At 40.0% G+C, this 13,707-nt stretch overlaps 1 protein-coding gene across 11 annotated transcripts in view; it reads right to left on the bottom strand.

Moving 5' to 3' along the window:
• The window catches only part of LOC110519495 (adhesion G protein-coupled receptor E5), a 237,587-nt gene that overhangs the window by 32,419 nt on the left and 191,461 nt on the right, over nt 1-13,707 (bottom strand). For 6 of the 11 annotated variants that reach the window (XM_090195151.1, XM_090195150.1, XM_090195152.1 and 3 more), the window contains 7 exons: nt 12,069-12,200; nt 5,390-5,512; nt 4,684-4,815; nt 1,739-1,782; nt 1,499-1,609; nt 1,175-1,328; nt 826-945 (listed from right to left, as the gene is read on the bottom strand). In XM_090195151.1, the coding sequence (XP_090051277.1) occupies nt 826-945; nt 1,175-1,328; nt 1,499-1,609; nt 1,739-1,782; nt 4,684-4,815; nt 5,390-5,512; nt 12,069-12,200 (816 nt within the window). Of the gene's footprint in view, nt 1-825; nt 946-1,174; nt 1,329-1,498; nt 1,610-1,738; nt 1,783-4,683; nt 4,816-5,389; nt 5,513-12,068; nt 12,201-12,893; nt 13,017-13,707 lie in introns of all 11 variants that reach the window. The other 5 variants (XM_090195155.1, XM_090195156.1, XM_090195157.1 and 2 more) reach the window with 5 other exon arrangements.

Raw genomic sequence — 13,707 nt, 5'->3', positions numbered from 1 at the left:
TCTGTCGGTTGGGTAGTGAGACAGTATGTGTGTTGCATACATTCTGTTTGTGTGTGAATGTATGTGCGTAAGGAGTCTGTTTGTGTGTGAAAGTATGTGCGTAACGAGTCTGTTTGTGTGTGAAAGTACGTGCGTAAGGAGTCTGTTTGTGTGTGAAAGTATGTGCGTAAGGAGTCTGTTTGTGTGTGAAAGTATGTGCGTAAGGAGTCTGTTTAAAATGAATGGTTTTGTACAACGAACCAGTGCTCTCGTGAATAAACATTTTGACTATTTTAGCTGGGCCTCCGTCTGTTTCATTCAACCAGGATCTTACAAATTCGGGGTTGCAGACCGAGTAGTTTAATTGAATTGGATTACGAGAACATAATTCTCGTAACAATTTGGTCCTTCGAGCCGGATCTCAATACCTGCCTCTGTCGTCCCAAGGAACTGCTGAAAACCGTGCACGGGCGGATCCAGGATCCGTAAGACAAAGACCTGACCTCTGAATTTAGGGTTTATTTCAGGCAAGTGGTGAACTGGTACACAACAGGGGTGGTGACGAGATCTTTATTCACAAATTTGGGGGGAATGATTTAAGATATCTTTGACTTGATGTTCTAAATACTTAGAATATATCAATAATAGGAGCTTGGTTATTCTAAACAGATTCACTAGGAGGCTTTTACTTTGTGTCTTAACCAAAATCGATTGAGGGAACAGGTCCGCAATGACCTGAGGTACATGTGCACTACCATGAATAAAAATAGCTTAATTATTGAGGTCTGTGAGGAATGGCCGAGATGATGGTGATGATGGTGGTGATGATGATGAAGAGTAGCCTACCTGGGTACGTCCCGTTGCCGGTGGCTGTCTCCCAGCTGGTGTCCAGTCGAGCATTGTCATTGGCCAGGCTGATTGGCCCAATGGGCGGAGTCTGTCCCCTCCTCACTGCAATCTCAGCGTCTGTGTACAAGGACAAGGTAAAAGGTGAAGGAGGGTGTGTGTGAGTGTGTTCAGGAGTGTATGTGCGTTCGTGTGTGTGTGTGTGTGTGTGTGTGTGCATGTGTGTGTGTGTGTGTGTGTTTGTGTGTGTGCATGTGTGTGTGTGTGTGTGTGCATGTTTGTGTGTGTGTGTGTGTGTGTGTGTGTGTGTGTGTGTGTGTGTGTGTGTTCAGGAGTGTGTGTGTGTTACCTGTGTGGTCTGTTTCCATGGTGGTGTGGGTGTCTCTGAGCTGCGGCGCTATGAGCTTCATGGCGTCCTCCACAGCGCCGAGCAACCTACTCACCTCACGGCTGTTGCTTAGGATACCTTGAGACAGGAAACTGTCTATCTGCGTGAAGACATTCTACACACAGGAAGTAGAAACAGGAAACAGGAAGTGAGTGAACGAGGTGTATATGTTTACATGGATCCATGATTGCACCGTGTGTGGGTGTGTGTGTGTGTGTGTGTGTGTGTGGGTGTGTGTGTGTGTGTGTGTGTGTTTGTGTGTTTGTGTGTTTGTGTGTGGTTTACCTCCAGTAACCCATCTCCAGTCAGTCTCCCTCCGGCTGCGTCCCCAGAGTTATTTAAAGCCAGACAGCTGTTCCTCATCAGAGACAGGAGATCAGCTAAACCTGGGACATTCTGAGAGAGAGGAGAAGTTCATTGACTTCATGTGAGTAAAAACATTTATAGCAAGACATATAATGTTGTGTCAGAAGATAGTTCTTGAAAGTATTAATTAAAACACAGGTGCCTGGGTTTTGAACTCACCTGTCCAGGAGTCTCATCCTCTTTAAACTGGTCACATGTCAGTACTGAAGGAAACACAAAACACTGCCATCACACCTGGATCGACACTACACAGCACAACACAACACAACATAACACAACAGGACACAACACAATCACACCTACGCAACTAAACAATCCCACCTGCACAACAACACAAACACAATGACAAATAACACACCTGTCTTTTCTGCACCACAACAACAATTGATGTGTATCTTCATACTAGGCAAGTCAGACAACCCACAAGACATGCCACTAGAGGTCTCTTCACAATCCCCAAGTCCAGAACAGACTACAGGAAACACACAGTACTACATAGAGCCATGACTACATGGAAATCTCTTCCACATCAAGTAAGTTTAAAAAATGGATAAAAATTATGGAACAGTGGGGACTGTGAAGCAACACAAACATAAGCACAAACACGATAACATACGCACTGCACATGGATGTTGTGCTGTAGATACTGTATGTGGTAAGTGAGTAACGGCCTAAAGGACACACACTTAGTGTGTTGTGAAATCTGCTGTGAATGTTTTGTAATGTTTTTAAACTGCTTCAATGTTGCTGGACCCCTGGAAGATTAGCTGCTGCCTTGGCTGGAACTAATGGGGATCCTTAATAAATACAAACACAACACACCACGATACAACACACCACAATACACCACAATACAACACACCACAACACACCACAACACACCACGATACAACAACACTACACACCACACCACAACACACCACAATACAACAACACTACACACCACACACCACAACACACACCACAATACAACAACACTACACACCACACACCACGATACAACAACACTACACACCACACCACAACACACCACACACCACGAAACAACAACACTACACACCACACCACAACACACCACAATACAACAACACTACACAACACACCACAATACAACAACACTACACACCACACACCACGATGCAACAACACTACACAACACACCACAATACAACAACACTACACACCACACACCACGATGCAACAACACTACACACCACGATACAACAACACTACACACCACAAGACAACAACACTACACACCACACCACAACACACACCACAACACAATACAACACACCACAATACAACAACACTACACACCACACCACACACCACACCACACACCCAAACGCAACACACCACAACACACCACAATACAACAACACTACACACCACAACAACACTACACAACACACACCACAATACAACAACACTACATAACACACACCACACCACACCAACACAACACACCACAATACACACCACAACACTACACACCACAATACAACACAACAGCACAACACAATACACACCACACCACAATACACACCACAACAACACTACACACCACACAACACAACACACACCCCAACACAACACAACACCATACCACAACAACACACCACCACACACCACACACCCCAACACAACACCATACCACAACAACACAACACACACCACAACACAACAACACAACAAAATAGTAGATCCAAGTTGTTGCCATGGGTAACCATGTTAACCATCAGATACCAACTAACTAAGATATAAATGAAGACATGAGACAGAGAGGAAGTTGAGGTGGAGATTAAAACACCCAGAAACCCACAGCACACCAGTCATGAAATGTTTCCATGGTAACCATCCTAGGACACATCCCAAATGACAACCTATTATACAGTGCACTATGGTCCCTGGTCTAGTGTTGTGCACTATACAGGGAAAGGGGTGTCATTTGGGCCGCAGCACTACAAAGAGGAAGCTGCTAGTGGAATAACGGTATCTACAGCAACAGAGGAAAGTCCCTACTGTAATATAAGCACCACACTCAGATCAGTTTACATAGTCCCTTACTGATCATCATTATCCAGGCTTACACAGTAAAACTGAACCTAGACCTGTCCTTATGAGGCGGTTTGCAGTGTCACAACTGTAACCTCTGTTTGAGGAAGTAACATGGGGATCAGTGAGGGTAGTGACCTCTTTAACAGTCTAGTTCAGGGGGTCAAACTCATTTTTCCAAGTGTGCCGCATTTGATCTTCAACGTGGTCCAGAGGACTGCACTTAAAATTGGATATATTCCCTCGGCGTCCAATTATCCAAAATATCCATTGCTTTTAGAATTGTAAATGCTCACTGACTGTTTAGCTTTCATTTGGATGACAGTCATTGTGATTGTGGACTACAGGAAAAGGAGGGCCGAGCACGCCCCCATTCTCATCGACGGGTCTGTAGTGGAGCTGGTTGAGATATTCAAGTTCCTTGGTGTTCAAATCACCAACAAACTATCATGGTCCAAACACAACAAGACAGTGGTGAAGAGGGCACGCCAACGCCTATTGACCCCCCAGGAGACTGAAATGGGTCCTCAGATCCTCAAAAAGTTCTACATCTGCACCATTGAAAGGTTGCATCACCGCCTGGTATGGCAACTGCTCGGCCTCAGACCGCAAGGCACTACAGAGGGTAGTGCGTACGGCCCAGTACATCACCGGGGCCAGGCTTCCTGTCATCCAGGACCTCTATACCAGGCGGTGTCAGAGGAAGGCCCTAAACATTGTCATGACTCCAGCCACCCTAGTCATAGACTGTTCTCTCTGCTACTGGATGGCAAGCGGTACCGGAGCACCAAGTCTAGGTCCAAGAGGCTTCTAAACAACTTCTTCTTCTCAATTACCTAGATGTATGTTTTGTGATGTTAGATATATATGTATGTAATGTTAGATATATATGTATGTTATGTTTATGTTATGTATATAGACATAATTAAAGACGGTTCAAATAGGAACCCTGTTTTAGTTCCTCTTCTAAGACAGACAAAGTTATCGTACCTTACTGTACCATATAGTGGGAAGCAGTGCATCATGGTACCATATTCTGTCCTCACCTGAGCACCTCGCCTGTTTGTTGCCATGATTACTGTATCCAGGTACACAGAGGCAACTGTAGCTTCCTTCCTGGTTCTGACAGGTCCCTCCCCCTCCACAGATACCAGCAGTTGCATTACACTCATCTATGTCTGAGAGAGAGAGAGAGAGAGAGAGAGAGAGAGAGAGAGAGAGAGAGAATACACAAACATTAACATAAACACGTGAGGAGGAGGCAGACAACTGATCACATCCCAGTGAGAATAAAAATTAGAAACAGTGAAGAAACAAAGTACATTCCAGAACAACAACAATCAGGTATCAGATTGCTGCTATTTCATGTTATGGTTACAGCTGTGAGTTCAGGCAGATATCTGGATTAGAACTCGGCCAAAGGTCATGGGGTTAGAGGTCAGAGGTCAGGGATAACATGGCCTCGGCCCCCTCACCAGTGCCGGCGGCAGTATTGCTGCCGTGGTTACTGAGCCCTGACGGACAGTTACAGGTGTATCTGCCAGGTGTGTTTGTGCACATGCCCAGAGCGCCACACGCACACAGTACAGTACACTCACTCACTCACTCACTCACTCACTCACTCACTCACACACACACACGCAATACACACACAGTACACACACACACAGTACACACACACACACTCTCACACACACTTATACGAAGTGTCACGTTGAAAGGAGTCCCATATGATAAAAGCATGTTTCTCACCCTCACACCTGCTCTCTGTTAGTTTGTACCCAGACTGGCAGATGCAGGTGTAGGACCCTGGGGTGTTCACACAGGATAAGTTGTTGGGGCAATCAGGAGTCTGGTCCTTACACTCATCCATGTCTGCACACAGAGATGGAAAGATGGAGGATGGGAGTAGAGAGAGAGAGAGAGAGAGAGAGAGAGAGAGAGAGAGAGAGATAGAGAGAGAGAGAGAGAGAGAGAGAGAGAGAGAGAGAGAGAGAGGAAACAAAGAACATTCCAGAACAACAACCTTAGGTGAGGGGTGTCAGCCATCCACATGGTTTGTGTGCCATTGATTTACTGCAGTAGGCTAAAACAGGGTCACAGTGTTTCTTGGTAGTCTTAAACTTTGACACAAAAATATACACCTCACACACCTGGTTATGGGATGAAAAAAATAAGACACCTCTACCATGTCAGATACAGAGCTGAAATGTATCAAATGTTTAGTTTGCATCCCGATATTAGACTTTATATACATCACAGAAGACTGAAATATAACAAAACCGTTTGACAAAGAAAGACCAGATTTTCGGCAGTTAAACAAAAGCGTTTATTAATTATAAAAGTATGAAAAATATGAATAAACATTCCACCCAGGAGGCCACTAAGTCATTTCACTACTCTGTCCTTCCTTCTGAAGTGTACACTACTTCAAAACTAAAAGCATTGGATTGGTGGAGGCATGCTAGTGTGAGTTCAGTGAAGGAAAGTGAACAAGTGCACACTTCACGAGAGAGGAAGGATTATTGGGACGCACTCAGAGTCTTAGTTCTGCCTCCTGCAAGACGATGTGTTGGGTACGGGGTCACAGTTCAAACTGGTTTAGGGTACGGGGTCACGTTCAAACTGGTTCAGGGTACGGGGTCACTTTCCAACTGGTTTAGGGTACGGGGTCACGTTCCAACTGGTTTAGGGTACGGGGTCACAGTTCAAACTGGTTTAGGGTACGGGGTCACATTCATACTGGTTTAGGGTACGGGGTCACAGTTCAAACTGGTTTAGGGTACGGGGTCACAGTTCATACTGGTTTAGGGTACGGGGTCACGTTCAAACTGGTTCAGGGTACGGGGTCACTTTCCAACTGGTTTAGGGTACGGGGTCACGTTCCAACTGGTTTAGGGTACGGGGTAAGGTCTACTACACCTGTTGTAGTCAGCATTTCACTGTAAGGTCTACTACACCTGCTGTATTCAGCATTTCACTGTAAGGTCTACTACACCTGTTGTATTCAGCATTTCACTGTAAGGTCTACTACACCTGTTGTAGTCAGCATTTCACTGTGAGGTCTACTACACCTGTTGTATTCAGCATTTCACTGTAAGCTCTACTACACCTGTTGTATTCAGCATTTCAGTGTAAGGTCTACTACACCTGTTGTATTCAGTATTTCACTGTAAGGTCTACTACACCTGTTGTATTCAGCATTTCACTGTAAGGTCTGTTGTATTCAGCATTTCACGGTAAGGTCTACTACACCTTTTGTATTCAGCATTTCACTGTAAGGTCTACTACACCTGTTGTATTCAGCATTCCACTGTAATGTCTACTACACTTGTTTTATTCAGCATTTCACTGTAAGGTCTACTACACCTGTTGTAGTCAGTATTTCACTGTAAGGTCTACTACACCTGTTGCATTCAGCATTCCACTGTAAGGTCTACTACACCTGTTGTATTCAGTATTTCACTGTAAGGTCTACTACACCTGTTGTATTCAGCATTTCACTGTAAGGTCTACTACACCTGTTGAATTCAGCATTTCACTGTAAGGTCTACTACACCTGTTGTATTCAGTATTTCACTGTAAGGTCTACTACACCTGTTGTATTCAGCATTTCACTGTAAGGTCTACTACACCTGTTGTATTCAGCATTTCACTGTAAGGTCTACTACACCTGTTGTAGTCAGCATTTCACTGTAAGGTCTACTACACCTGTTGTAGTCAGCATTTCACTGTAAGGTCTACTACACCTGCTGTATTCAGCATTTCACTGTAAGGTCTACTACACCTGTTGTATTCAGCATTTCACTGTAAGGTCTACTACACCTGTTGTAGTCAGCATTTCACTGTGAGGTCTACTACACCTGTTGTATTCAGCATTTCACTGTAAGCTCTACTACACCTGTTGTATTCAGCATTTCACTGTAAGGTCTACTACACCTGTTGTATTCAGTATTTCACTGTAAGGTCTACTACACCTGTTGTATTCAGCATTTCACTGTAAGGTCTGTTGTATTCAGCATTTCACGGTAAGGTCTACTACACCTTTTGTATTCAGCATTTCACTGTAAGGTCTACTACACCTGTTGTATTCAGCATTCCACTGTAATGTCTACTACACTTGTTTTATTCAGCATTTCACTGTAAGGTCTACTACACCTGTTGTAGTCAGTATTTCACTGTAAGGTCTACTACACCTGTTGTATTCAGCATTTCACTGTAAGGTCTACTACACCTGTTGTAGTCAGTATTTCACTGTAAGGTCTACTACACCTGTTGTATTCAGCATTTCACTGTAAGGTCTACTACACCTATTGTATTCAGCATTTCACTCTAAGGTCTACTACACCTGTTGTAGTCAGTATTTCACTGTAAGGTCTACTACACCTGTTGTATTCAGCATTACACAGTAAGGTCTACTACACCTGTTGTATTCAGCATTTCACTGTAAGGTCTACTACACCTGTTGTATTCAGCATTTCACTGTAAGGTCTACTACACCTGTTGTATTTAGCATTTCACTGTAAGGTCTACTACACCTGGCGCATGTGACCAATAACATTTGATTTGATTTGAGTTAACTTCTTCGATATAGGGGGCGCTCTTTTAATTTTTGGATGAAAAACGTTCCCGTTTTTAACAAGATATTTTTTTGGAAAGAAAACACTCCGACGTTTCCAAAACTGCAAAGATATTGTCTGTGAGTGCCACAGCACTGATGTTACCGAAAAGTCACGTTCATACTGGTTTAGGGTACGGGGTCACGTTCAAACTGGTTTAGGGTACGGGGTCACGTTCAAACTGGTTCAGGGTACGGGGTCACAGTTCAAACTGGTTTAGGGTACGGAGTCACGTTCATACTGGTTTAGGGTACGGGGTCACGTTCAAACTGGTTTAGGGTACGGGGTCACGTTCAAACTGGTTTAGGGTACGGGGTCACATTCAAACTGGTTTAGGGTGTGGGGTCACGTTCAAACTGGTTCAGGGTACGGGGTCACGTTCCAACTGGTTTAGGGTACGGGGTCACGTTCAAACTGGTTTAGGGTACGGGGTCACGTTCAAACTGGTTTAGGGTACGGGGTCACGTTCAAACTGGTTTAGGGTACGGGGTCACGTTCAAACTGGTTTAGGGTACGGGGTCACGTTCATACTGGTTTAGGGTACGGGGTCACAGTTCAAACTGGTTTAGGGTACGGGATCACAGTTCATACTGGTTTAGGGTACGGGGTCAAGTTAAAACTGGTTTAGGGTCCCGGGTCACGTTCATACTGATTTAGGGTACGGGGTCACGTTCAAACTGGTTTGGGGTACCGGGTCACGTTCAAACCAGTTTAGGGTACCAGTTTAGATATAGATGTAGATATGGATGTAATGTTATGTTATGTTAGATATAGATAGATGTAATGTAATGTTATGTTAGATATAAATGTATATTATGTTATGTTAGATATAGATAGATGTATGTTATGTTATGTTAGATATAGATAGATGTATGTTATGTTATGTTAGATATAGATAGATGTATGTTATGTTATGTTAGAAATAGATAGATGTAATGTAATGTTATGTTAGATATAGACAGATGTATGTTATGTTATGTTAGAAATAGATAGATGTAATGTAATGTTATGTTAGATATAAATGTATATTATGTTATGTTAGATATAGATGTAATGTAATGTTATGTTATGTTAGATATAGATAGATGTATGTTATGTTATGTTAGATATAGATAGATGTAATGTAATGTTATGTTAGATATAGATGTAATGTAATGTTATGTTAGATATAGATAGATGTAATGTAATGTTATGTTAGATATAGATAGATGTAATGTAATGTTATGTTAGATATAGATAGATGTATGTTATGTTATGTTAGATATAGATAGATGTAATGTAATGTTATGTTAGATATAGACAGATGTATGTTATGTTATGTTAGAAATAGATAGATGTAATGTAATGTTATGTTAGATATAAATGTATATTATGTTATGTTAGATATAGATGTAATGTAATGTTATGTTATGTTAGATATAGATAGATGTATGTTATGTTATGTTAGAAATAGATAGATGTAATGTAATGTTATGTTAGATATAGACAGATGTATGTTATGTTATGTTAGAAATAGATAGATGTAATGTAATGTTATGTTATGTTAGATATAGATGTAATGTAATGTAATGTTATGTTATGTTAGATATAGATAGATGTATGTTATGTTATGTTAGATATAGATAGATGTAATGTAATGTAATGTAATGTTATGTTAGATATAGATGTAATGTAATGTAATGTTATGTTATGTTAGATATAGATGTAATGTAATGTTATGTTATGTTAGATATAGATAGATGTAATGTAATGTAATGTAATGTAATGTTATGTTATGTTAGATATAGATGTAATGTAATGTTATGTTATGTTAGATATAGATAGATGTAATGTAATGTTATGTTATGTTAGATATAGATGTAATGTAATGTTATGTTATGTTAGATATAGATAGATGTAATGTAATGTAATGTTATGTTATGTTAGATATAGATGTAATGTAATGTTATGTTATGTTAGATATAGATGTAATGTAATGTAATGTTATGTTAGATATAGATGTAATGTAATGTTATGTTATGTTAGATATAGATAGATGTAATGTAATGTAATGTAATGTAATGTAATGTTATGTTAGATATAGATGTAATGTAATGTAATGTTATGTTAGATATAGATGTAATGTAATGTTATGTTATGTTAGATATAGATGTAATGTAATGTAATGTAATGTAATGTTATGTTATGTTAGATATAGATGTAATGTAATGTAATGTTATGTTAGATATAGATGTAATGTAATGTTATGTTATGTTAGATATAGATGTACATTCAGTTATGTTAGATATAAATGTATATTATGTTATGTTAGATATAGATGTTATGTTATGTTAGATATAGATAGATGTATGTTATGTTATGTTAGATATAGATAGATGTAATGTAATGTTATGTTAGATATAGATAGATGTATGTTATGTTATGTTAGATATAGATAGATGTATGTTATGTTATGTTAGAAATAGATAGATGTAATGTAATGTAATGTTATGTTAGATATAGATGTAATGTTATGTTATGTTAGATATAGATGTAATGTTATGTTAGATATAGATGTAATGTTATGTTATGTTAGATATAGATGTAATGTTATGTTAGATATAGATGTTATGTTATGTTAGATATAGATAGATGTATGTTATGTTATGTTAGATATAGATAGATGTATGTTATGTTATGTTAGAAATAGATAGATGTAATGTAATGTAATGTTATGTTATGTTAGATATAGATGTTATGTTATGTTAGATATAGATAGATGTATGTTATGTTATGTTAGATATAGATAGATGTAATGTAATGTTATGTTATGTTAGATATAGATAGATGTATGTCATGTTATGTTAGATATAGATAGATGTAATGTAATGTAATGTTATGTTATGTTAGATATAGATGTAATGTAATGTTATGTTATGTTAGATATAGATGTAATGTTATGTAATGTTAGATATAGATGTAATGTAATGTTATGTTATGTTAGATATAGATGTAATGTAATGTAATGTTATGTTATGTTAGATATAGATGTAATGTAATGTTATGTTATGTTAGATATAGATGTAATGTTATGTAATGTTAGATATAGATGTAATGTAATGTTATGTTAGATATAGATGTAATGTTATGTTATGTTAGATATAGATGTAATGTAATGTAATGTTATGTTATGTTAGATATAGATGTAATGTAATGTAATGTTATGTTATGTTAGATATAGATGTAATGTAATGTTATGTTATGTTATGTTAGATATAGATGTAATGTAATGTTATGTTATGTTAGATATAGATGTAATGTTATGTAATGTTAGATATAGATGTAATGTAATGTTATGTTATGTTAGATATAGATGTAATGTAATGTAATGTTATGTTATGTTAGATATAGATGTAATGTAATGTTATGTTATGTTAGATATAGATGTAATGTTATGTTATGTTAGATATAGATGTAATGTTATGTTATGTTAGATATAGATGTAATGTTATGTTATGTTAGATATAGATAGATGTAATGTAATGTTATGTTAGATATAGATGTATATTATGTTATGTTAGATATAGATAGATGTAATGTTATGTTATGTTAGATATAGATAGATGTAATGTAATGTTATGTTAGATATAGATGTATATTATGTTATGTTAGATATAGATGTAATGTAATGTTATGTTAGATTTAGACATAATAAAAGACTGTTCAAATAGGAACCCTGTTCTAGTTCCTCTTCTAAGACATACAAAGTTATCGTACCTCACTGTACCATATAGTGGGAAGCAGTGCATCATGGTACCATATTCTGTCCTCACCTGAGCACCTCGCCTGTTTGTTGCCATGATTACTGTATCCAGGTAGACAGAGGCAACTGTAGTTTCCTTCCTGGTTCTGACATGTCCCTCCCCCTCCACAGATACCAGCAGTTGCATTACACTCATCTATGTCTGAGAGAGAGAGAGAGAGAGAGAGAGAGAGAGAGAGAGAGAGAGAGAGAGAGAGAGAGAGAGAGAGAGAGAGAGAGAGAGAGAGAGAGAGAGAGAGAGAGAGAGAGAGAGAATACACAAACATAAACACTTGAGGAGAGAAGTGAGGAGGAGGCAGACAACTGATCACATCCCAGTGAGAATAAAAATGAGAAACAGTGAAGAAACAAAGTACATTCCAGAACAACAACAATCAGGTATCAGATTGCTGCTATTTCATGTTATGGTTACAGCTGTGAGTTCAGGCAGATATCTGGATTGGAACTCGGCCAAAGGTCATGGGGTTAGAGGTCACGGATCAGGGGTTAGAGGTCAGAGGTCAGGGATAACATGGCCTCGGCCCCCTCACCAGTGCCGGCGGCAGTATTGTTGACGTGGTTACTGAGCCCTGACGGACAGTTACAGGTGTATCTGCTAGGTGTGTTTGTGCACATGCCCAGAGCGCCACACGCACACGGTACACTCACTCACTCACTCACTCACTCACTCACTCACTCACTCACTCACTCACACACACACACACACACACACACACACAATACACACACAGTACACACACACACAGTAAACACACACACACACACAGTACACACACACACTTATACGAAGTGACACGTTGAAAGGTGTCCCATATGATAAAAGCATGTTTCTCACCCTCACACCTGCTCTCTGTTAGTTTGTACCCAGACTGGCAGATGCAGGTGTAGGACCCTGGGGTGTTCACACAGGATGAGTTGTTGGGGCAATCAGCAGTCTGCTCCTTACACTCATCCATGTCTGCACACAGAGATGGAAAGATGGAAAGATGGAGAGATGGGAGTAGAGAGGGAGTAGAGAGAGAGAGAGAGAGAGAGAGAGAGAGAGAGAGAGAGAGAGAGAGAGAGAGAGAGAGAGAGAGAGAGAGAGAGAGAGAGAGAGAGAGAGAGAGAGAGAGAGAGAGAGAGAGAGAGAGAGAGAGAGAGAGAGAGAGAGAGAGAGAGAGAGAGAGAGAGAGAGAGAGAGAGAGAGAGAGAGAATACACAAACATAAACACTTGAGGAGAGAAGTGAGGAGGAGGCAGACAACTGAACACATCCTAGTGAGAATAAAAATGAGAAACAGAGAAGAAACAAAGTACATTCCAGAACAACAACAATCAGGTATCAGATTGCTGCTATTTCATGTTATGGTTACAGCTGTGAGTTCAGGCAGACATCTGGATTGGAACTCGGGATAACATGGCCTCGGCCCCCTCACAAGTGCCGGCGGCAGTATTGCTGCCGTGTTTACTGAGCCCTGACGGACAGTTACAGGTGTATCTGCCAGGTGTGTTTGTGCACATGCCCAGAGCGCCACACGCACACGGTACACTCACTCACTCACTCACTCACTCACTCACTCACTCACTCACTCACTCACTCACACGCAATACACACACAGTACACACACACACAGTACACACACACACACACACACACACACACACACA

The sequence above is a fragment of the Oncorhynchus mykiss genome, chromosome 13 (assembly GCF_057628025.1).
Source record: "Oncorhynchus mykiss isolate SJ-2025 chromosome 13, ASM5762802v1, whole genome shotgun sequence".
NCBI classification, from domain to species: domain Eukaryota; kingdom Metazoa; phylum Chordata; class Actinopteri; order Salmoniformes; family Salmonidae; genus Oncorhynchus; species Oncorhynchus mykiss.
This window is presented reverse-complemented; position numbering and strand designations above follow the sequence as displayed.